The sequence below is a fragment of the Barbatula barbatula genome (assembly GCF_947034865.1).
Source record: "Barbatula barbatula genome assembly, chromosome: 7".
Classification (NCBI taxonomy): Eukaryota; Metazoa; Chordata; class Actinopteri; order Cypriniformes; family Nemacheilidae; genus Barbatula; species Barbatula barbatula.
The window spans coordinates 21157193-21183923 of record NC_136770.1 but is presented as its reverse complement, the minus strand read 5'-3'; the positions used below and the strand labels follow the sequence as shown (position 1 = coordinate 21183923).

General features: G+C 37.5%; 1 protein-coding gene across 1 annotated transcript in view; it reads left to right on the top strand.

Moving 5' to 3' along the window:
* The window catches only part of ca16b (carbonic anhydrase XVI b), a 63581-nt gene that overhangs the window by 17975 nt on the left and 18875 nt on the right, over window positions 1-26731 (top strand). The window contains exons 3-8 of the mRNA XM_079460973.1: window positions 15475-15654; window positions 17974-18122; window positions 21507-21602; window positions 23500-23566; window positions 24000-24157; window positions 25551-25746. Coding sequence (XP_079317099.1) covers window positions 15475-15654; window positions 17974-18122; window positions 21507-21602; window positions 23500-23566; window positions 24000-24157; window positions 25551-25746 — 846 coding nt within the window. The remainder of the gene's footprint in view (window positions 1-15474; window positions 15655-17973; window positions 18123-21506; window positions 21603-23499; window positions 23567-23999; window positions 24158-25550; window positions 25747-26731) is intronic.

Here is a 26731-nt window from a genome sequence, read left to right as displayed (position 1 = left end):
CTCCTAAATATATTCTTTTTAATATATTAAAAAGAATATATAAATATATTTAATATTTGTAAGTATAAAGAAATGAACTGTCGCTGCTGTTAGTTTTGCTTAACCCATCCTTGTTCACAGTACATAATGAATGCAAGTAACTAAATTAACGTAATGTGTTATTTATACAAAAAATGTGGATCTGTCAGCTTTACTTAACAAGTGTTTGACTGGTCCACTTAACATTGTTGAGTAGAACGCAAACCCTTTAATATTGGACCTATTGTTGGGTTTACTTCATAAAAACAAGTTATTTCAACATGACTGGTTGAGAGTGATTTTCAGTTCCCAGCATGCTTTGCGTAAGACAGCATTTAGGCAGTACATTTCGAAATGTATTGTTTTTTTTAGTGTTTTTCAGTAAAGGAGAAATACTTGTTTGTGCTTAATGTTAAAGGTTTAAAAGAGTTTGTTGTATTTTTGAGTGGTACATATCCTTAGGCTGTGAGAGGTTTATGCGTGCTCATGATGTCTATTGCATCATTCAACGAGCATTAACTGTGATAATGCCAGTACTGAGATGCCACTCATCTGATTTTCTCATTGTTTTTTGACTTACATGAAGTAATATAATTTATGCATGAACATAAAGTACCATTGACAAAGGTAAATATTGAGTTATATAACTTAAAATTACTGGTTCAACCGGAATGGTTTGGATTTACGCAAAAATGTTTGGAAACAAAGTAAATACATTCATTTCCTATTCATTAAAAAATAACAAACTGAATAGTTTGACTGTCAGTCTTCGATGTATACACCCCAAATGCTTTTCTTAACAATCCCCTAATTGGAGCCACTAACCTGCGAGTGATATTTTCAGCCAAACCCCCAACATCAGTCAGCACAGCTAACAGGCTGTTTATGAAAGCTGCTCAATAGCTCTTCTCAGTTTAGGCTTTAATGTTCTTTTAAAATTGGGTGACTTCTGAAGCGTTGTGCGTTCTTTTGAAGATTCGATTTGTTTGCGTGTGCCTGTATCGAGTCTAACCGGAATGCACATGAACCTTTAATGCTCGCACAATCATTTCAATGCCAGAAGGATTCCACAGGCTTACCGCTTTACCTTTTCCCTCCCATAAACCTATTTTCACAGCGAACGCAAATCAAAGCTTGACAGGTGCATGAACAATTACCGATTGCCAAAACCGCCTTCTATCTAAAATCTATTTTTGGAGTTGCACATTTGCATTTCAATGTGAAGAATGCAAGTTTGAAAATACAAGGTTGAAAATAACATGGAGATATCTTAGAGAATAGGGAAGGTTATTAATTTGCTGGCTTGGATGAAGTATTGGTTTCAAGCCTTTTGTACAGTTCAGTGTAAAATGAACACATTAAACAAGGTTTGTGCAGATTGATATTTTAAAATGCTTTTTTTCTGAACTCATTTAAAGATAATTCAAGTTTCATTTCATCAGTAGCAGAAACATTTTATCAGAAACCTGTGATGAAACAATTTATTGGTAAAAGTATGTGATTGTCACATTTATTGGACTGATATGACTGATAATAAATCATAAATCTCCTTTCTTTTTCATCTTTTTTCATCCTTATCTTTCTACTTGGCATTACCACTGTTTATTCCACATTCGTTCTCTACTCACATTTTCAGTGTGTTTCCCAACGTACGCTTACAGAAAAAAAGCATGTTTTTTTGTGTGATGCCATGGGACTTTACATGGGCAAAGTACCAAAATGACATTTCACATGTAACCGCATGTTTGTGCACATCTGTCATTAATTTGGATGTATGTATGCGCATAGTCATTTCAAACAAACCAGCATTGTTTTTTCAACTTTTAAAGGTTCTAACCTCATCAAACTCTCCCTCTGTCAGCTACAGGCGGGTGATATCAAAGAAACACCAAACAAATATTGATCTGGAGATACTAATAAGTCTTTGCTTTCACATCAGCTACCTGAACAATTTCAAATGGAATACTGCACCATTTTTCAAGTAAAAAAGCCTCCAGTACTGTGAGGGATGAAGCAGGTAGAATCTATTTCTCACTGTGTGCTCAAGAACTTTCGGAAAGTTCAGTGATGCCTGCTGAGTCAGGCGTTCATTAACTATCACTTTGTTGAACATTTACAGTAAAACGCATCCATTATCTTCCCAACACATGTTTGCAATGCATGATGGGATGGTGTTTGCATTTTAACAGGCCTATTCTATGGATGGACGGGCCTGTATAATGGCTTTCAAATTCTTTACAGAGCAATTATCTCCAATTAGATTGCTATCTCTAAGATTCTTAATCTTCATTTTTGAGGGTTGCAGTTTATAGACATTTAGCGGATGCTTTTACACAAAGTGACAAAGAAAACTTACTGTAGGGTTGAGAATCTTGCTCGAGGGTAAAATGGTGACACAGCTCAGAACCCCTTCTAACCTTCTACTTTTTGGCCCCAAGCTTTAGCCGCTACACTATTTAATACAATACATTTTCTTAAAAGCAACAATGTCGCTTTGGAAAGTAACGGTCCTCGGACGCGCCAACACAATCATGTGATACGTTTTAATACGATTTGCTTTGTCGCCAGTGACGTTTAGGGGTGGCGTTACGGGAGGGGCTTCAGTATTGTTTTCTCCTAATAATTAGAGATGCACCGATATATCGGGCGATAATTTAATAACAGCCGATGATCAGGGCTGATATAACCTGTCAACCTAAAGAGGACAGGAAAATGCATCAAATTTGTTCTGTGTATATAGGAAATGTTAAGAAATATCCCCAGTTCAATGTTAATAGTCATTATATGAATTAATACCTTTCAAAAAGGTAGGAAATATTCATTTAATCTTTAGAATTTTGTTAATGCGAGTTAATATAACCACCATACTATCGGCATCAGCAGATATCACTCTGAATAATCGGCTATCGGTATCAGTCGAGAAATGTAGTATCAGCGCACCTCTACTACTGTATTAATCTTTTTTTTTAAGATTGACATTGTACACATTTTTATGAATTAGCCACTTCGTAAAATAGTTCCTGTGAGATCAAGTCAGCACTATGGAGCGTAAAGGGTTAAATCTTTTGGTGAAAATACTAAATCACTTCAAGATGGAGAGGAAAAATGCGAATCATTAAAACATATTACTTTTTCTTTATTGCTCTGGGGTCTTGGATTTATTTCTACTTATCTTGGTGTTGGCCTTGGATACAGAGAGTTCCAAACAGCAGCTTTGTAATAAGTTTCAGCTTTGTGAAATTCTTTATATAAAGTTATTGTTGAGAGTTTCATCGCAAAGGTTGGCGAATCAATTCGGCGTAATCTCTGAGGCTGTACTATTTTATTCATTTCGTTTTATTTCGGCTTTTCTGTTGTTTTTATTGACAGATTCTAAGTATAATATAATATGAAAAGCAAGAACCGATTGGCAGAGTATCAGCTTCGCTTTGAGATATTTTCAAAAGTTCGTATTATGTACATATGTCAAAATAGACACAAATGAGACTTGAACTTACATTTTTTAATTGAGCACATCTCAACATGGTGCAGCATGAATGTTGCAGCCACGAAACAACCGCTGAGATGAGGCTGTTTCTTTTTACATTGAGCAACTTTTTAGTCGTTTCAATAGCTTGGACGACAGTTCCCCTGGCTGATGCAATTTGTCAGTCCCTGACATATGCTGTCATAATTTTATAGACTCTGGATAAATAATATTCCCTTTTATGACAGATGCTTTCGCAATTCTGCCACTGACAGTTTGATCTTTTTGCAACTTAGTTATGCAACAAATTGACATATGAAAGTGCCAATTTTTCATGTGTTTTTAATTGCAGAGTCGTGCGGCTACTTGTCTGTCAACCTCGTGCGACATACCTGTGCCGCTGTATTTGTTATTGTAAATTATGACTGTTTTTACGTTATTGTACATTTTCAAGTCAAATGTGTTAAAAAGTGGTAATTTAACATCATTTACATTTATATAAGAAGACAAAGATTAAATATAAGCACAGAAAGGTGTATTTATGGCTGAGGTAGGAAGCCAGGAACTGTCTGCAAGGTGAGATTTGATTATGAGTTATTTAAAATGTGTGCACTGAAGTATTTTTCAAGAAAGGGACAGATAATATGCCACACTGTAGGGTTTCCCTCAGGAGGTATGAGCACACATCATTACTCATATTTTTCTCTCATATTCAGCCAGATTTCCATTTTCTCGTTCCCACTGTCTCGCTCTCAGTCACTCCATCATTTATTTTTTTCCTCCCGCTTCTTCTTGCTATATCTGAACAAATATTCACTTTGTGCAAAAAATGTCTGTATTTGATAGACATCCATTATCACAGCATGCCATTATTACAGGAACCATTTGCACATTTTGTTTACACAAACACTGCAACGTTGTAGGGTGCATCTAGGCCGTTCCGGCTGTTCGGAATGACTTATTCTGCAGGTTTAAGAGCCGGTTAAGGATTTTATGATCATTTCCTATGATTTCTGTACTGTAGATGCCTGCTGTGGTTGGTTGCTAAATTAAATCAGATCAGCGTTCCCTCGCATCAATTTACCCTAAACCATGTGATTGACGGGTCAAGAAGGCAAACCTGCATGGTTATGCAAGAGAGCCCTGCTAATTTGCAATGATAAATCGCTAAGACAAGAACTAATTTGTGCGCGAAATCCAGCTCATATCATCCTCAAGCTTTTGCAGGCAAAGTGCCTGTGATCACTGAGAAAAACATTTTATTGAGAATTCAAATAGGAAAAGATGTGTTTAACATAATGGAATAGTGTAACAAAAGGAGATGTTTAGAATTATGTGTTGCGTAAACTATACTGTAACACACATGCGTTTTGTTTCCCAACTGTTTGTTCATGAAATATTAATATGGAATTTTTACATAATTTTGTGTTTATACGTCCGTTTCAGAGTAGGAAGACTTGAAGGAGAACTCAGTTTAACATGTTGTGCTTTGACTCCTTGGGCGCATGCATATCTTAGACAACCCCCGAGAACTGAAGGCTTTTAGGGATTATTCTTCATGAGAGCTGCATACACGTTTGGCGTTTATCAATTGCGACGCACAAATATATAGGAATTAATGTGATGTATAACGTTAACATTTTGTAAACTTGGCAGTATTGTTAGAGAGCTTTATACAATAGCGTAGTGCTTAAAGTTTAATTTTTTTTCCTGCATTAGCTTTACATGCATACAATACACGCAAACCATTTCATTATCTTTGCGGTTTTGTGCCTTAGCTGGGGTCTACATTTTTGTATTCTGCAGGTGGAAATGCATATTTGAGTTGCAAGATTGAGTGCTTCACTCGTTTGCTCTGTCAGTCCATCCGCTTCATCACAGCATGAAATGCTGCACTTTTAACACCCACGCATTACGTCTTGAGGGACAGGGGTACTGATAGATAAGAGAATAGAAGGTATGACTGAATGTTAAATATATAATACACAAAAGTTATTTATTGATCAGTTGGGCAGTCGCACCGGTGCAACCGTTTGCTCGCAGTCTAGAGGCCGGGTGTGTGCGATTAAGCGGCATCTAATGGTGAGGTTACAAATTGCAACCAACGGTTCGCTCCACAGCTCACCCCTTCCTTTAGAAGCCCTAAGGTGGCTGACACAGGACTATGTCTTCACGTTTTCGCTTCTTTGCCGAAGGAGACAACTTATTTAGAAAACGCACTCTGTAGAGCAGTTTGTCCGTTTAGCGCTACTGTAGAAACAACATGGCGAATTCCATGTAAGTGTACCTGAGGTGTATGTAGATAGAAATAGCTCATTCCAAGGTAATAAAATGATAATGCTTCGTTATGTAAGGCCTTTGTACAACTCTTTAGACATAATTATGTATTTTATATTGTATTTGCAAAATTACACACTGGACCTTTAAAGCTCAGTAGACCTAAGGGTGCGGCAAACAATATCATCTCTTACAGCAAAATGTCGAACGCTTCTTCATTTGTAAGTCACTTTGGAAAAATCTATATATGTTACTGTATAGTAACAATGAAACTAATATTTATATATAAAGTATATTTTACACTATTTTCACAGTCCCCTTGCAACTCAGCTGTTTTGTAACCATGACCCTGGAGTAGGGGGTGGGGGGGGATGTTTGGCGAAACCTTCCTTCTCCACCCATAACTTCATCTCTGCAAACAATGGATGTGATCTTATCTCTCCGTCTGCACAGGAGGTAAGGAAATGACCACATCAGGGGCTGGACAGTACAACATAGTTGCTGTATGCACTTATCTGAAAATGGCAGATCATTTTTGACCTTTTAATTGAAAGTTTTTCTTGAAGTAGATTTTATTCCGTTTTTGAAAACTTTTTTAAAGCGCCTGAAGCTACAGTCATATCCTTGACTATTCATAATTCATGATATACTTGCTGGAGCCATGCAAGGATGTATTTTTAAAAAATATTTGTCATCACACACTGCATGAAAACTAATTCCTGACTCCTGTGTACCACTAAAGATCAGTGAAGCCACTGTATAGAACAGAGATTGCTATTGCTTCAAGTTATGTTTGCTAAATTCATGCACCCAGTTTTAGCGGGTTTGATGATCTTACATAACTGGCGAATATATTTAGAAATTTATTGTGATGTTTAAATCACAGGAAAAGCATACATACTACACACCATAAACCAAGACTAATTATTTTGTATTATTAGTATGTCATAAATATGATACAGTTCATATCTTTCTAGGCACCATCTCTGTGACCTGTAATATAATCTGTGTATATTATATATCATTTTCTATAAGATTATTTTTTAATACCCAGTTCATATAAAGATCATAGGCAATGTAAAATGTAGACTGAAACATAAACTCGAAACTTTAAAATCTAAACATTATGTTCCAGTCCTTGGCAAGAAACTCAAATTCTCTTACTTTCAGCCTCCTAAATAAAGTTCCACACAGGGTGTGGAACAACATCCATTTCACTTTAACTCAGTAGAAGTACTAAGAACAGGAAATCACTTTTTTTACAAAACAAAGTACCATAAGATGGAAGTTGATAATACCCGAGGAGAACATTGTTTTGTCTGGAACGCCACTCGCCATCTAATTAGACCCAAATAGGCGTTTGATTTATCATTTCCTGTCTTGCCTTGTTACACCATGTAAGTGGAACACAACCAAAATGCATTAGAAGAATAGGTCAAAGATTAGCTTTAGAACATACTGTTCCTCATATATAAGAAGCTTTTCAACCGTACATTTAATGCATTTTATACAATTACAATGTTCCTTGCTTCTCCAGCAATAACTTTACAGTGAGAAAATGAACTTCTTTTTCCAAGCTTTGTGCATTTTGTCATAGTAAAGTCCTCACATGAAACTGAGGGTGCATCCCAGAGGGCAAAAAGAGAATTTGAGAATTGATAGAGTTATCGTGTGTTTCATTCAAGTTTAGTCAACATCTTAGTAGATGTTTCTTGCTAAGGAGACATAAAAATAGAAACAGTTGAGACACTTGTTAAAAGTCCACAGATAAGTCAAACCAAGCAGTATTTACAGACTTTTTGGGGAGACGTGAGATTGGGGTCTTTGGTATACTTGCATGCTCATGGGATGTAGATTTATTACTGTGTGGGCAAAACACAGTTAATCCTAATACACATTCCACAAAGAAGTAGGTGGAGAAAGCAGTACTGGGTGTAATTTAGTACGAAAGGTATCAATTAATGAGTCTTGTTCCATCTCACCGAACAGCAACAAAGCCTGCTTTCCTGTACCACATTTTTAGCTTAATGAAGATTACACAATGTGTTAAAAGGTATGCAAGCACAAAGTAGGAAATTTCAGCTACTTGGAATTGCTTTGTGTTGGATGTTCTGTTGTGTGTTCCAAATATTTTTTATAATGTGTCAGTATTGTTATATTAAGGGTAACCATCACCCAGTAACTATGTGATTTTATGATTTAAAGGGATAGTTCACCCAAAAATGAAAATTCTGTCATTAATGACTCAATCTCAAATTTAAAACCTACCTAACCAGCATATGCTGGTTTTCAACAGGGGTATTAAAACATTTTGAATCCTGGAGAGGTAAATGACAAAACCTCCTCTCTAAATGATGGCAATGGTAATGCTGTTTGGATGTATTGTGACGGTTTTTGTAATCAAGAATTTTCACAAAATTTCACAGCAGCATCCAAAATATGTAATGTGCAGAATATAACTCAAAAGGCCTTTTGTAATACAAAGACAGATGCACGATATAATGTCTCTTTTCTTACCATAAATGTTTGGAAGAGGATTGTAGTTTGAGGCCGTTTTCAGTCAAAGAAATCTGTCAAAGCCTTGAATCTCACAGTGTTATCAACAATGAAAGACCAGATGCAAAGCTAGATGAATCCTCCTATGCATTCCAAACTGTGCACTTCTTTCTTCATTTTTTGTCATAGAACAGTTTGATCAATTCTTTACATTTGTAAAAGTATGCTCATTTTAAGAATGCCACTCCATCATGAAGGCAGCGTTTATTGTGTCCCATTTCTCTTGAAATTGGGGACATTCAGCTTATTTTCTCATGAATGTTAACATGTGAAAGTTCCAGTCATCCATTTGAATATGCATAGGCCTATAATCTATAATCTTCTCACAGAAAGATTTTCCAAATTCTTCATTCCCATAACTAACATGTTTAATTCTCTTTGAAACGTAACAATTGTTTGTCTATTGTAAATCATTCCTTTTGTGAAGCTCACAGTAAACCTTACTTATTCAAAACACAAAGCCCAAATAAAGTGTGATTGCTAATGCTAGCATCGGTGACTATATTCCGACATCAAGAGAGTTACGATGCCTGTTTTAGGTTTTTTTGGCAAGATTTACATCAACGCCGTTAAGCCAGCTTGTTTCACACCACTTGAAGCTATCAATGACCCAGCAGAAGTGGCAATAACCGCAGGTCTCCCGTCCAAACCCCAACCAGCTTAGCTGTCACTATCAATCGCGTCAGCTTTGCGTGTTTGTTTCCTGTCGACCGTACGCGCTGCGCAGACCGCAGAGGGTTAGATTGAACACGACTGGTGAGCGAAGCCGTGCCAAAAAGTTTGACGGCTGCCAAGGCGTGCGCTGCGTGTCCCGTTTTCTCAGGGGGGAACAAAACAGACATGACAAGGCAATCACGCAGGCAGCGTTCCCGTGGCAACGGCAGTCAGGTTATCTATCTGCAAGGTTAATAAGATTACCGCTGGTAAAAAAGATAGTCGATTGAGACAAACGTGTGCCCGTTTGACTGAGGGGAATGTGATGGAGAGAGCTAGCTGTTGAGCTAAGTGACTCAGCTAGCCTTAACAGATGGTGCTCAATACATACATGGGTTGTAAAACAGTTTCATGGCTGGCATTCCTGGTTTTGGTTCCAGAAAGGATTTGAATGTGGCACTGCCTATTTGGAAGCGTTTATATCATCTTGCATGCCCGTGTTTTTATTCACAGTTGCTTTTTTGACACTTTTTGTTCTGCTTCTGTTACTTTACGCAATTACCTTTGCCAGAAAATGTTTACTTTTACCTTTTTTTTCTCATGGAACATTGTTGCAATAGGACATCCAGGTCTTGTGGTGCCCTCTCTAAAGTTACATGTGTTATAACCTAATCTTTGGGACCAGGGCAGAGAAATTTTATATTTGCAAAAAATGTATGTTGTGTATTTGTTAGACTTTTAAACACAAACTTTACAGAGCATCCACGCATGTATTATTTGTACAGCAGGGCAACTCAAACCTACCTTAACTTTCCATATCAGAAAAGTCCAGTTACACTCGTATCAAGTGGCAATTATCACAAATATGCTCTTAATTCTTTCTTTTAAGAAAGCATTGCTTTTACTATTGCTTGAAATTCTTATCATATTTGCAACCGAATAGCAATGAATTTCATTATGATTATATATTTTATATCGTCTGTTTCGTGTTATACAAAAATACGTTTTAGAGAAATCCAGATAATTATTTTCTTTCCTTTTATTATGCATACGTCTTTTTTAAACTCTCCAGTCCCTCATCATCTATTTAAGTCCTAAATGTAAAAGCGTAAGAGCTTGACATAAACATCAGAATAATAATAGATATTTTAATCAGCTTCTGTCGTCAGTCAAGTTAGTCACATATGTTTGTTTACAGTTTGAGTCCCCAAATGTTTACAATTAAAGTTGAAAAAACAGCTGATGCCATTGTTGTGTAATTCCCAACATTTCCAGGCCTGAGAAGGAAGAGCAAGAAAACAGTCGCTTTGTTCTCATTATCATTATCTCGCTCCTCCTGTCTCTTTCTGGGAATCAGATCACGCAGAATTAATCCAATTAGTGTCTCTGTTAATTAGTCTGCTATTCCAAGACTTAGATATAAATTAGAGCTTTCAAATTGTTCGGTGAGATTTTGTCTTGGACACTAATTGAAATGCAGTGAGAATCAAGAATTTGCTGAGAAAGAGCGAAAGAAAAATGTATGAGAAACGAAGGATGAGAGAGAGAAAGAAAGAAAGAAAGAAAGAAAGAAAACAATAATAATAGTTGGAAAGAATAATGAACGAGAGAATGAAAAATGAAAGACAGAAAGAGAGATCGAAGAATGCAAAAGAGAAAGAATGAATAATGAAAGAGAGAAAGAATAAACGATGCAAAGGAAGAAAAGAAAGAAAAAAAAGAAAGAAAAGAAAGAAAAGAAAGAAAAGAAAGGAAAGAAAGAAAGAAAGAAAGTAAGTAAGTAAGTAAGTAAGTAAGTAAGTAAGTAAGTAAGTAAGGAAGGAAGGAAGGAAGGAAGGTAGGAAGGAAGGAAGGAAGGAAGGAAGGAAGGAAGGAAGGAAGGAAGGAAGGAAGGAAGGAAGGAAGGAAGGAAGGAAGGAAGGAAGGAAGGAAGGAAGGAAGGAAGGAAGGAAGGAAGGAAGGAAGGAAGGAAGGACGGAAGGAAGGAAGGACGGAAGGAAGGAAGGACGAACGAACGAACGAACGAAATAAAGAGTAGTAAAATAGATTACACATAATTGCATTTACCCTTTGCACCAGTTGTCATAAATCTTTAAAGTAAATTTGGTCATGTTACATGTTTATTGACATTTCCACTGTGCACTGAAATTTCATGACACTTACAGTACAGTGGCTATAAAGTAGAATACAGTATATCAGGAAAAAAGATGATGAGCTGTACATCCAAGTAATTATAAATCAATACATTCTACATTGCAATAAGTTGTGTGTATAGCTTCACAAAAGACATCCACGCATTTAACTGCATTAAGCACCAAAAGAGAGAAAGTGTTGCACGATAATTGCATCTCTCAGGGAACAGTTTGACAACACACGCATGTAGTGCACGGAGTCTCACGCTGCCTTGATGTCGGTGTGTCAATAAAAAATTCAAAAGGGCTTAGAGGCATATAATATCTTAATATCAATCCACAGTGATGCTCATAAATGCTTTTGAATGTCTTCCAGCGAAAGCTCTCAAGAGCCGGTAAAAGGTAACAAAGCCGCCAGGGCGTAGTTCTTTCATTTAGTCATGAATAAGAATGAATAGGTCTTTAATATCTTGAACTGGTGTGAAAAGGTGTAGTTTTAGGTAACTCTTCTCTTGACCTTATAAACCTTTGATCTGAAGGGGTATGTTTAAATGTTTGAAATTCATTTTGTGGTTAAAAATTATAGAAACATATTAGTTTCTTTCAGTGCAAAGGATTTTTTTTATTAACGAAGGAGACTCTTTTTTCCATTTTTAGGGCACAGTGTGACTACAAGGATTCGAAAAAATTACAGTTTGGGATTTATTTAGGATTTTTTAGTCCATTGTTAAGTTTGTGGAAAGAAGCTTGCAACAGTGCACATAAGCATGTTGAATTCAATTGTTTGTGTATAGAGTAGTATTAACAACTTGTTTGCGTTCAGTATTTTTAGATGTTGACAGGCTGTAGGCTTTTGTGTAAAAGAGTAGCATTTCACACCGCTTCTGTATAAGAAAGTTATATTCAATTCAGTTTTATTTCTATAGCGCTTTTCTCGTTTCGCATTGTTGCAAACCAGCTTTACAAAAGAATCATGAGTTTGCAACAACATGTAAGTCCATTTTGACACAATTTCTAATTTTAGCATTCTTATATGAATATGTCATATCAACCCCTCACAAATTTTTTCTCATTCTGTGATTCAAAGTTGATAGGTTTCACAATCTTTGAAACTGTGAAAATTGTTTGCGCTTTTAGACCGCAGGACATGAAAAGATGCTACAAAACTGTCAGCTCTTTCCGCTCCTACAACACGTCCCTTAATGCGATGCGTTGAAAGCGGTTGCATCTCTGTAACTGGTAAACCGCATTGTTACGGTGACCATTCGCCAGCCATTTATACGGCCCTCGAGAACAAACAAATTGTTAAAGGAGAGCAATCTACCCATCGCACTGTTGGAGAGGACGCGCCATCACTGACCCATCTGGAGATGCAGACAGAACCTATTGTTTCGTCTGTGATGTGAAAAGATTAAACTGTTCGATGAAGATTTGTGGATCGTCAGATAGACGGACAGGGGCAGCATGCAGGAAATACCGCAACCTGGAAGCTTAAGATGAGAACGTCTTGGTCTTTTCCACAAAGGAGCTAGAAACCCAGATGACTAATTAATTCGGAGATCAGAGTGTATGGGGAATTCGATTGAGCTTTGCGCAGACGTTTCAGATCCGTTTAGAAGAAGACGGTGACCTGCAATTGCTGTGGGGGATTTTGTCAAAGGGAGTCGAATTTAGAGGAGAGATTGAGCGTGTCTGGTGAAGTTTCTTTGTGTGTACATCCAACTCCTGCCGGGACGGAAGCCGACAGCTGGTTCGGTCGCTCCGTGCCAGCACTTTAACAAATCAGAATGCAAAAGTCTGGCCCTGGGAGAAATCAATGGGGAGGTGGAACAGGGTAATCCACCGTTCATCTTAGATTCATATTAGCACTGTGACTGGGCAGAAAAAGCAAGTAGCTGACTGTGATCTCAACCGCTAGGCTAAAAGCACAGATGCAGAATCCTGAGGTGGTACCTTGAAAAGCTTCTGGATGCGTTAAACTGGCCTGGCCTACCTGATAGCACACATACATCCAGGAGACGTCTTTTTGATTGTGTGTTTCTCTGCAATATGTCCTTGTGATGTTTCCTGTTTCCAAGATAGACATCTAGAAGATGCCTGTTAGAAGTATCATTTTGAATGTATGTAAAACTGCCTTTTTAAGACGTTCGAATCGTATCGAATGTTTGAACACAGCAGATGTTTTCCAGATATCCAGCAGACCTCTTACAAACATACCTGTGCTGATGTGTTTGTTGACTTGGAAAAAACAATGTAGCATTAGATCGTAGGCAGTACAGTACCAAAAATATTTTAAGAAACCGGTTGCTTTTTAATCGTTGAATATAGTGGATGTCAATTAGCAGAGCTCCAATGAGACCTCAGTCCAGTGCGGTGGGCCAAGAACTTTGAGATGACCTACTTGTGCCCTCATTAATTGGGTAAAAGGAGCAACCTTTCCTTTAAAGTGAAGAACTGTGACTTTATTCTCTCCCAAAGGAAACTTCTCTGGACTTATTCTGTCAAACGCCCTTTTTCTCTCGTGGTCTCTGTGAGATATTGACTTTTATTTGGTCAGGGCATCTCAGTGTCTGTTCACACTTGGTTTGATATCTTGCTCTAAACCCACAGTTCAATTTCATCCATTTACATTGTATTTTCGGGGTCCGAAGTGCCGCTGTGATTTCTGTCACCCCCTCCAAATATCATCCGGACATCACACTGGCAAAATAAGTGGTGCTGATCTGAGTTGGTATTTGACAGACCTTTAGCGCAAAAGATTAGAGTCAACATTCTGTGATCAGACCTTCAAGCCCGAGGCCAAATCTGATGTGCAGCTGGCTGTGAACCCGTGGCACATAATAATTGCTCTAAAATGCAAGCTCTATTTTGACTACGCGTTGGATTTATCCACATGGATTGACACAGGTCGGTGTGCGTGTGAGATAGCGTTGTGATGGCAACCGGGTAACTTCTAGACCAACCCCACAAGGCTTTAATTCTCTTCTCCAACTTGAGGATGGCGGTGATTATAAAATTATAGTGGTTTGTTAGATTTCCTACCTTGATGTGACTAAGAGGGTTTGGTTGTCATAGAAACTCCTAGAAATTTAATCTAAATGTGGTGGTCCCAAACTTTAAGTGATTACCCTCAGGCACCTAAAACTGAAAATATAATAACATATTACTGTGTACATTTGTCCTTGCAGGGACTCAGAAAATGATGATTCAAATTATATTTTCACTTAGTATTGGCATACCTGAGTTAGTTTGTTACTTGCACAGTTTTGCCAAAGCGGAAAGGTATTGTTAAGTCCCAATGTGTAAGGATATCTATATAATTATTGTCCTCCAAACAACTTGTGTGATGTAGATGTACTGTATAAAGACACAACTACGATTCAGTGATTTTTGTGATATCATTTCTTCACTTCGGCTTTTCACCAGATTTATGGCGTGTGAGGTCAATTAAACGCGATTGGCTATTTTAAAAGAAGGAGGAGCAACTCAGTATGTCCCTCCCTAACTTTCTCTTTCAGTGAAAAGTACGCCAAGGCTTTGAACAAAGTTGCACATTTCAAGGCACTTTACTGGATCCTTAAAGAGACAGTACATCCAAAAATGTTATAATTCACTCACCCGTATGTCATTACAGACCTGTCATGAAATAAGAAGATATTTTGAGCAACATTTTGAGGTAACAAAACAACTTTGGGACCCCATTGACTTGCACTGGATTGACACAAAAGATGTCTCTTAAAATATATTTTGTGTTCCACAAAAGAAAGAGTCATGCACAGCTTTTAAACCACATAAAGGTGGATAAATGATGATAGAATGTTTTATTTTTGGGTGTACTATACCTTCAAGGTTATATTTAGTTCCCATCACCGTAATTCTATCCCCACGTTTAGTTATTTACCGCAGCCTGCTCGATTTCACAGATTATTGTTCCCATACTGTGTGGGAGACTTAATTTGATGTGCCAACCATTAACCAGTCTTCAATTTCCGTACACCATTGACATGGACTTTCGTACGTCTACCCCCGCTGGAAATGAAACCATTAATCAGATCAGTGCTTGGTGTTTGCACATGTGTACTCGTATTTTCCTATCCTAGACCAACACAGATGGCTGATGAGTTCCAAAAGATAGCTCAACCACATCAGAGAGCGGGATTTACAGTAGCTGCAGAAGTTTGTGTTGACTTTGTTTCGCTAATTCAAATTTACATTTCAAATGTGGAGTTGAATGAGACAGGCAAGCAGATGTTTAGACAGAGGAATTTAGATCTGCTAAATGTTATTATTATATTTTCCTATAACTAAATGTCTCAGAGACAAAAACCAAGCAATTAATTTAAATGGGTTTTCTCTTTTATCCTGTTGCAGGAAACTATGGACCTCGAAGATGGGCGTCCGCCTACCCGGAGTGCGGCGACAGGAATCAGTCCCCAGTGGACATTCTGGATCAAGGTGCTCAGTTCTCTCGCGAGTGTCAGGAGCTCACGCTAGAGGGCTTTGAAACCAAGTCGTCAAACAGAACCACAATGAAGAACACAGGAAAAACAGGTCCGTCCGAAACAAAACTGTAATGATTTTTTAGCAACATAGAAAAATTCATGCTCTTAGCCTAAGGCCGATGTCAACTATATAAAAATGATAATAAACAGAGCTGCCGGCTTTCCATCTTGACAGACCATTGCATCAGATCTGGGAGGGTTTGAACGTTCTCTGCTCTGCTCAGCCAAAGTCGAAAGCCCAAGCAAATATCAGACACGAGTGTCCACAAAGTCTGACACCTCCCCATTGATCTGTGCTTCATTTTCTCGTCTCACTAAGTTTTCACTGGATTGTGCTCTAATGCCTTTACATCTGTTGTGGAAATCTGAACAGCATTATTAAGGCTGTCATAAAAAAATGTTAATGAACTTGACATCTGATCATTCGGCCACGTCACTACTAATTTCTGATTGTTAATGTTTTTATTTGATTGCATTTATACATATTGTTTATAATTTGTCATAAATTTTCAAGTTCAATTATTGTCCATAATAATATTAATAATAACAACAACAATAATTGTTATTAGTCTTGTTGTTGTTGTTGTTGTTGTTATTCTTATTATTATATATCTTTTTAATATTATTATTGTTATATAATTTTTAGTCTGTTATGAGCAGAAGTTTGCACAAAGCATTTACGCAAATAAAAAAAGTAATAAATAAAATTAACAAAAGTGTCAATTTTTATACATTAGGAAATGCGATGCATATAAAATAATTTACATATTGACTGAATTTACTAAACGAATTATAGGAAATTGGCCACATGGCCAAAGTTACCCTTTGTATTCATGAAACTATTTCTCTTTTAAACTACATTTAGTAGTAAAAATATTTGAGGTAGCTCACCAGGACCAAAACACAAAGTGTTGTAAAAACAACAGGAATTTTACAAGCGGTGTCCAGAGCACAGCGTGAGATCTTTTAATCCGCAGTATCATCAGCCTCTCCGGAGTACCACCAGCCTTTAGTCCAGTGTGTACAAACAGTGATGTGTGTGTATTTACCATAAGATCCATCTCTCCACAAACACTCCTCTTATCCTCCATAATCAATTTGTTTATTCTCCCGCCATCCCTTTAGTTTGCTTAAGAATTAAACGCAGATCTCCACATGAGGGCTTTTGTGATTTGAGGCTCGTACGAGTGGCTCTATGCATTTCTTCAGAATGAGTCAACAGTCAGAGAGACTAGAATAATGAATGTTTTATCCAGATTAATATTTGTGATGTAATATGCCGAAGTGCCATAATAAATGAAAACCAGTTCGCTGTTTAAAATCCTGTAGAGATAATGAATTTAAGTGCCCTCAGTATAGATCCACTGTGACGCCATAAAAATATGTTGCACTCCCTGATTTACAGTTTTCCACGATGTCAGATTCACAGATGCACTCTATGCTATAAAATGTCATTATCTGACCGGTGCTATTAATACAAGTGATGATCAAATGATAATCTAATGATGGAGACGTTTCCCATAATGCCTTTTAAAATCAGTAATGCAGAAGTAATGAAAGTTGTTGAATTCTGTTAATTTGCTGTGAAAATCAAGTCTTGGCTCAGTGACACCTTTTATTCTTGCGATTAGTTTTTCTTTTTCAGCAGAACTATCGAAAGAAAAAATACAGAGCGTATCTAGTGAGGTGACAGATATTTGAAGTTGTGGACCAATGCATTCATTAAAAAGACAAGAGGGCAATTTTATCGTGGTTTAATGTGACAAGATGTGTCAGGAGAGCCCATGAAACCCATCTTAATGTGTCCATTTGGGACTGAGGAGAGCATACTCTGTTTCATCCGTGTCGTTATTGATTTAATAAGTCCTTTGTCAACATAAAAAGAAAAAGTTTCCCTCTGTAGTATTTTATAGTTCTCTTCAACCAAAGCTTATAAATAAAACATGTATATGTGTATATACTATATAAAAATTGACAGATTTAAAGTTTATAAAAATATTCATCATCATGTCATTTCAAACCTGTTTGTATTTTCTTTCTTTTGCAAAACACAAAATGATGGGAATCGTATGACATTGGCCCCATTGACTTCCATTGTATGAACACGAAACCACTGAAACATTTCTCGAAATATCTTCTTTTGTGTTCCACAACACACGAGGGTGAATAAATGATGACAGGTTTTTTATTGATGGTTGAAATAACTGTTCTTAAATGAAATCTGAAAAGATCTTAACATTGAAAAAAATAACACGTCTCTAACTTATTTCCCTCATAACTCTCAATAGTTGATAATGTTTGTTAACATTAACATTTGTGACTCTGTGAATACCGTTTCACCCAATCCTTGATTCTTGTCCCCTTACAGTTTCTATCGTACTGAAGAATGATTATTTTGTGAGGGGCGCTGGTCTACCCGGTCGCTTCAAAGCAGAGAAGGTGGAATTTCACTGGGGTAGCACCAATGGGTCCACCGGTTCTGAACACAGCATCAATGGAAGAAAGTTTCCAGTCGAGGTAAATCAATCGTGTTTCCTGCTCAAAATATCTTATTAGGATTGATTGAAGAGGAGGAGGTTACTAAATGAGTTCAAGGATTCCACCTTGACCACCTTTAATGGAGGACCTCGTAATGAATCGCAGATCAATACGTTTTATTGACTTGCCGCATTTCACACAAGATCAAGGATATTCAGCTTCCTTTTTGCCCTTTTACAATTATTTGTTGATCCCCAAGCAGTCCACTTCAACAACTCGACTTGGTCTGAAAATTCGCTGTATTATTCTCCTTTCTCATGCAGTATTTTTTCAATCAAACTAAGGTTGTTTATAATCCGAATCCTATAATGCATTCTGTATAATTATATTCCTATAATCAACATTTGTGCTGTTTTCAACCTCCATTTCAACAATTTTTACTTTCCACCGTTTTTTTATTTTAACAGCGTTACGCAATTACACACTCAAGTAGGGCTGTACGATAACTAAATACCGCGAAAATCGTTCTGTCCAGAGCGATTATGATATCGCAAACTCTGCGATTTTATGTTTCATGCACAGTTTGTCCGTGAGGCACGGCTGTGTGATCGGTAAGAAAAGTTGCTCGATCTAATAGCATTGCAAGTTTGAGTTGCTTATAACGTGCATTTGAAAAAGCAAACATCATCATTATAAATATACTTTATTGTCATGAAAATAAGAAGGAACAACGATAGAAAGATGCCCATAGGTATTTCCTGGAACTATGTGTGTGTTATGGTATTTCTTCTGCGGTGTATATATATATATATATATATATATATATATATATATATGGAGCTTCTGCACGAGAGCGCCCTCTGGCTTTCAGATGCAGCAGCATTTAACTATACCTCACTAAAAAGCTGCGTAAAAAAGCGCAGACAACCGCCAAATCGTGTGCTGTTTATTTCCGATCATCGTGCAGCCCTTTACTCCAAAATGTCAAGTGTATGCTGTTTATTTGCATTTATGCCTCTGCGTCTGCTTCCATCTCATTTTGATGAATTGACAAAACACGGTCGTGCTGTGATTTACTCCTAGTCAAACTCCGTATTGGTTCTCGGAAGAAGCTAATTGGCTAATGAGGTTTAGTGATAAATGAGTAATACATTTCCCTCCCATGAAGACCCAACAACTGAACGCCATTAAAGTCCGCGATTTAAAATAGGCCTGAAGGAGACTGATTGGTTTTCATTAACAAGACTTTAACTTTGTTCTTTATTCTCTTTATTAAAGGATTCATTCATTCCTCACTCCTTCTAAAGAAGTCGAGACTTAATTACTGTGTTTAGAGGAGGGCTGTTTTTTCTGTTCACTTGCTTTAGCCTCAGGTGCCCTGGGGTCTTCAGTGCCATTGCCTTGCAAGGGACAAGAAAATGTAACTGCACTTTATTTAAATGCATTTCATTTAACTTTTGAACAATGTTAGATTTAAAACAAGCTCAACTGAACCACAATTTTACTTCCTTACAACAACGGCTTGTGTACACAATCTATCAGCAGTGTTTTCTTCGCATCAATACGACATCTACAAAAGAACAATTTAAAGGACGGGAAGAAGAGATCATTTGTATTCATCAGACTGTGGTTGTTAGAAATTAGCTGGCACGGAGGTTAGTGGATCTGTGTTGGCTCCACCTCTCTGGCAGCATTTTCTCATTAGACGAATCGACTTCGGTCCATAAATCCCATTCTACACGAGGATGCAATTGACGTGCATCCATACGGCGGCAGATAGCTGCTAAGCGTTATTTAGCGATTTAAAACCTCAACGCACTCCAGTCCAGTGACTGGAGGAAATTCATCCAATTATCCTATTCTACAGCTGACCTCCGCCTCAAATCTGGTTCAGTAAGGTTAGGTAAGACAGCTAAAAAAACCTTTTTTACACGAATGATACTTTAAACTGTGTGGGTCAAGGAGATCTATGCTTTTGCTTTTCTAAGTGACTTTTTTCTCCCATAATGCTTTTCATATATCGTCACATATCTAGAAGTTAAGATAATTATTAACTTAAAAGTCAAATAAAATAAAAATGAACTTAGATAGTTCCCATAAGTACATTCACAGATGAGGTCATTTTTTTCTCCTTGACATCAATGAGATTTAATGGAGAGCAAATAGAAACTTTTGCTTGTTAGTTTACCCCAAAATTTAAATTCTGTCATTATTTACTTACCCTCTTGTCCTTTCAAACCTGTACTTTCTTTCTTCCGCAGCACACAAAAGAAGATATTTAGAAGAATGTTGTTAACTTGCCCCATTCACATTGGTATTGGTTTCGTGTCCATACAAAGTATTGTTCGGTTACCAACTTTCTTCAAAATATTCTTTCTTCTTTTGTGTTCTGTGGAATAAAGAAAGACATAAAATTCTCCTGAGGTCCTCTGGGTTTAGCGCAGATTTTATGAATCTAATGAGAAATGTGCTTCAATATATAAGAAAGAAATTGCAGGTTTTTATTTCTTGAAAAATCTGCGCACAGTGTGAGAGATTGTTGAGATCTCATTTAAAACTCTAAAGTGAAAAGCCTCCATTTGTGCTCCATTGTTGTTCAGGAAAAAACAATTAATGTTAAATTAATTTGTTCTTGTCTGTGGGACGTTTATGACAAGTCTGTCCTTGACAAGATTTCACCAATGTAGTGTAAGGATGTTCTAACAGCGGGAAAGCAAATATATTTTATCGTGTTGGGTTTCTTACACGCATCATTAAATGACCAGGGAAACGTGCTAAACTATTTCCACAGTGAGCAGGAACAACATCGGCAAGCAAATGCTGTCAGAACACGAGAGGCTGCCAGAGAATAAGCTCAATTGGAACGTGACCGTCATAAAGACACTATACACTCTGCGTCTCAACAATCTCTTTCACCGGCCATGAGCTTCTGCAGGCTTTGACGTTCCATTCAACGACTTCTTTCTCTCGCTCTCTTTGTGCTGTCATCCCTGTTTGTTCTTTAATAGTAGATTTTGCATTTATTTGACACACGGAACTTTGTGCGTGTTTTCAGAGGCGATATTTAAGGCAACAAACACGAGTTGTTTATTACGCCCGCAGAGGGGATTTGGTTCAGAGTTTCACTTTCTTCCTAAATCCGTCCTCGGAGCTCGTCTAATCCTTACTTGTCTCGCACGTCAAAATGTGGAACGACGAAAGAAGAGGGATACGACAGATATGTCGTCATTGTGTAAGCACACATGAAAGAGGAGAGGAATATCAATCCGTAGAGATTTGACAATGTACTGTACTGTTATCATTCTGATCCCACAATGCATTGTGTTTAACTGGAAATTCAAGGTAGAACATTAGTTTGAGCTTTTTCACTACCTGTCAAATAAAAAGGATGGTGTTACCCTGTTCTCTTCTTTGTGCTCGTAGATGCAGATTTATCTCTACAATTCTGACGACTTTGACAGTCTGAGCACTGCGATAAAGGAGAGACGCATCATTGCTGCCATGGCTGTCTTCTTTCAGGTGAAGAAATTATTTGATTTTCTTTTATGTATACCAACCAATAAAGTAATACTTTGTAGATAATAGTACCTGTATATGACTGTTTCTTCTAGGGAACACAAAAGAAGATATTCTGAGAACCATCTCAATGTTTTTTTTTGTCTATACAGTGGAATTAAATGGGGTACAATGTTTGTTTGGTTACCAATATTATAAAAAATATCTTCTTTTGTGTTCTGCTGAAGAAAGTCATACAGGTTTGGAATGACACGAGGGTAAGTAATGATAAAATAATTAAACTTTTTTCATCCCTTTAAAGGTACAGTGTGCGACAATTTTATAACTAAGCCAGTGTTATGTATTTTTTTCAGTTGTGTATTCACAATATCTCAAATGTTTCCAACTACTTGTAAATGGTGAGAAAATCGCTATTTTAAACATTGATACGGGGCCTGGCAGTCGCCTGTCAATGGCGTCATATCCGCGGGACCCTTAGTTACCACCTTTACTGACGTAGAAACATGATTAACATGATTTCCGTTCTCGTCTGATTGATGGCCATCAGCGATGGAGTTGAAGACAACAGATCCCTTCATTCCTTCTCACCGTCATCGAGCTACGCCATCGTTGTTGTTTTGAATGTGCGCCCTCTAGCGGCGGATTTGACAAACTGTGGCTTTAACAACCTTCTCTGTCCCAAGTCATTTCCAGTCAAGTGACTGTGTAAAGGCGGTAAGCCTGACAACCTTTACGCAATACCATGGACATAGATATGAAAAAGGGACATTATGAAAACAAAGAGATCTATGATACCTGATAAAAGACCATTCAAAATTTTCATTTCATCTGCATTTCTAGATGTATTGTGGTTATTCCTGTGCAATGTCGGTTGAATTTCAACAAAATCAAACCTCAGGAGTGACATAAAGCAATGTGAAAGACTGACAGCATGACAAGACACATGAATACTGTGATAAAGTCAAGGTTAATAAAAATGTATAAAATCTTTGAACTCTTTCTAAATACATTCCTTAAAACTGAATATGAACTTTTTTCTTGGCCGTACTTGAGGATCTGAAAAATTCAATAGCATCCTTTCTGTTCTATGTACCTTTTTCTACAATTTTCTGCAAATAAATGCAAATAGAAACAATATTTTGGTTTACAAAATAGGTTGAAATATCGTAAGAGGTTCAAAGAATGAAACAAAAACGGTTATTTTTACCTAAACACATACAAATACATAGTAAAATCAGAAAAATGTTTTTAAACGGTTTCTTAATTTTTCTGTGGCTGTATATAGAGCACAAAAAGCAGGTCAGTATTAGGATCAGGATGAAAATAATATAAGATTTTTGTTTCGCGATAGATTTTATCCCACTTCACACCCTCATATACATTTTTACAACGTGATGTGACAGACTATTCTTCACGGCAAAAGTGGAACGCAGGTGTGTCCTATGTTTATCCACCATCAGACGGTAAAAGAATAACCCACGTTGGTGGACTTAAACAGTTCCTCCCACCTATGACAGCATTATGGCTTACCGCTATTAGCGAGTAGACGAATGGTGTCGGAGAGTTTGACATGTCCGTTCCTCGGGGTTTGGTATTGTTAATCGATGCGGAGCTGGTGCGTCGGAGGTCCCGTGGGCTCTTTCATTACCACTTCGTTCAGCTAAATGAATCTCCAGAGAACACAAATTTGTATATTTCACATCTGACCTGAATGAGATTTCCATCAGGCTGGATAAAAGGCGCTTATGTCAGCACGCTCTAGTTTTTAATGTTGCGTAAGCGGTAAACTTGTTTGATAATAACGGCGTGTAAGTGCGGACGTTTTTTTTCTTCTTCTTCTACGAGGCTGGTGAAATGGGATAATTGCTCATTTCATGCTGTGTTTGTCTGAATTTTCTAGGTGGGGAAGAAGAACAATATCGCGGCTGAGCCCATCATCGCAGGCCTCAAACGAGTAGTCCATCATGGTAAGTTTAACCATGTTTACAACTTAAAAGTATTCAATTTGAGTTCTTTAATAGGTTCTTTAGATCAGCCATTTTTGTTTACTTTCTCAGTAAAATGAAGTCCTTTTGAGTTCTTTCTTAAGACCTGTGATATGTCTGTGATTTAGCACCTAAAATATTACCCTCAAAAAATCCCCCCAAATGAAGCCAAAACTAGATCAAGCAAGTGTAGAGGACAACTGAAGTGAAACAGACAATAAATGTTCAAGGGCTGTTGTTTAATAATGTGCTTGTTAATTCAAATAAGTGGAGCAGAACTAACAAGTTTTTTAACGCGTGTTAACTTTCTCAATTTGTAATATAGGCCTACTTAAAACAAACACGTTTAGCCTCCTTGTATCCCTTTAGATGACATCACTGGGTTTTCAAATGTGTTCCTTCATTTGTTTAACAGAGAAGGAAACCAATCTTGGTTCATTTATATTGAGGGATTTATTGCCGTCGTCATTGGGAAGTTATTACCGTTACACGGGCTCGCTCACAACACCACCTTGCAGTAAAGTAGTGGAGTGGATCCTCTTCAGTCGACCGGTTTACCTGTCCTACCACCAGGTTAGCACACACACACATGTGCATGCGTACGTGAACATCACATTTATATGATGATGTATAAACATCACCACCAGCGTTGGGCACTATGCTTGAAATTGGTTCATGTTCATTGCACTGTATCAGATTCATACCGTCTGCACACGTGTATACGATCACACTAGTGAATCATCTCTATGTGTGCTCAAATGTTCTGTGAAATGACACAGTGCAGAAGATTGACTTATAACCTTCTATTTATTGTATGCGTATGTAGACGGACGAAACATTACATTATATTTTCACTTCTTTTAATATTATTGCATAACACATTCATATTTAACACTAGAATTCTAAAAACATATTGTGTGAGTTATGATATTGCTTTTTCTCACTCCTCCTGTCTTTTTCTCCATCGGTCTCTCTCTCTCTCTCTCTCTCTCTCTCTCTCTCTCTCTCTCTCTCTCTCTCTCTCTCTTTTTCCCTCTTCCTGTCTGTTTCTCTATCTGTCTCTGTCTTTCTCCTTCATTCTTACTCTTTCTCTGTCTGTCTCACTCTTCCTGTCTGTTTCTCTGTCTGTCTCTCTTTGTCACTCTCTAAGTCTTTCTCTGTCTGTCTCACTCTTCCTGTCTGTTTCTCTGTCTGTCTCTCTTTGTCACTCTCTAAGTCTTTCTCTGTCTGTCTCACTCTTCCTGTCTGTTTCTCTGTCTGTCTCTCTTTCTCACTCTCTAAGTCTTTCTCTGTTTGTCTCACTCTTTTTCATTCTTCTGTTTTTTACATCTGTCTCTCTTTTCTCACTGTACCTGTCTGATTCTCCATCTGTCTGTTTCTCCATCTGTCTCTCTTTTCTCACTCTTCCTGTCTGTTTCTCCATCTATCTCTCTTTTCTCACTGTACCTGTCTGTTTCTCATTCAATCTTTCTATTTTTCTCCTACTTCTTGTCTGTTTCTCTGTCAATCTGTTTCTCTCTTTCTCACTCTTGCCATCTGTCTCTGTCTGTTTCGCTCTTTCTCACATTTGCTCTCTGTTTCTTCATGTGTCTCTTTCTTTCTCTTTCACTCCTGCTGTTTTTCTGTCTGTTTCTCACTTTCTCGCAAATCTCGTCTGTCTGGCTTTTCTCACTCTTCCTGCCTGTCTTGCTCTTTCTAACTCTTCGTGTCTGTTTCTCACTGTGTCTCTCTTGTTTACTCTTCCTTCTGTTTCTCCATCTGTCTCACTCTCACATCTGTGCTCTGTTACTCTTTTCTGATTTTCTATACTGTATTTCTCTCTCTTTCTCACTCTATACTGTATTTCAATCTCTTTCTCTTTTACGCCTCCTGTCTTTTTCTCCATCGGTCTCTCTCTTCATCTACCACTCCTGCTGTGTCTTTGATTATCTCTTTGTCTGTGTTCTCTATGTCTCCGCTGGTGAAGTTGGAGGCGTTCTACTCGATCTTCACCACAGAGCAGCAGGATCATGTGAAGTCTGTGGATTATCTGAGGAATAACCATCGGCCCACTCAAGATCTGGACAGACGGCAGATCTTTAAATCAGACGTGATGGATGCATGGCTACCTGACCTCATGACAGAGAGCATGGCCAGCGCTGCAAACACTGAAACCTCCAGAGGTTAGACATATTTGAGTTGAAAACTAACTGTAGGATTGTTATTATATTTTCCTTGATCTTCAGAATTTGCTCTAAAAACATACTGTAGAGTAATATTTTAAACGTATTTCTGTCTCAAAAAGTTATCGAAACTAATTTGCAAGACTGGTAGTTTCGTCATAAGGAAGTATATATAAGAGATGTCTTTACACATTCAATAAAAATCTTTTAGCACATTTACAGCATTGAACGCTTAAGAACAGCTCACCTGAGACTGACGTTAGTTGTACACTACTTCATAGCTTTCCGAAGAAAGCGAACATTTGTTTAATCCTTTGATTTTTTTTCTGCCAGTGAGGGTCTTTATGAATGTAATACTGGTACATTTACAATGGGGACTGTGGTCATTTCTCTTAGGTAAAATTACAGTTAGTTTTTCTTCCTAGATGTCTTGTTTGGAGCTTTTCTCATTCATCTCGTGCATAAAGTGCAAAGCTAGTTGTTTTGGGTATATCCGTTGCTCCTGAGACAGAAGTGAATAAACAGGATTTATTAATGCAGTGACTGCGCTCTCTGAGCTGAGCTCGGTAACTGGGGGATGTGTACGCTGTGTGTTAATGATAGCGTTGTTTTCCTCTCCTACTGAGGGAATTGATTGCTATTGGTTGGGATGAAGTCTGGAGTGATGCAACACAGCCGAAAGGCGGAATAATCATCATTAATATTTCCTCTAAAAATAAACTCGCAGAAATGAACAAAAGCAATTCTGCCGTTTTTGAAGCAACCAAAATGAGTTTTGAAAAACCTTTTGCAATAATACTTCACCAGGCAGTTTATTTCTTCGGCTTCTGTTTTTATTGTCTCTGTGAAATTGTTTCTTCTGTCCTTATATGGCACTTTCTATTAATCGGTTACACTTTAGTGCACCATTATCTCTTTCCAAACCATTAGAGGCCAAAATATGGTAGTTTTTAAGGATTAAATATGTTAGATAAACGAAAAGTGG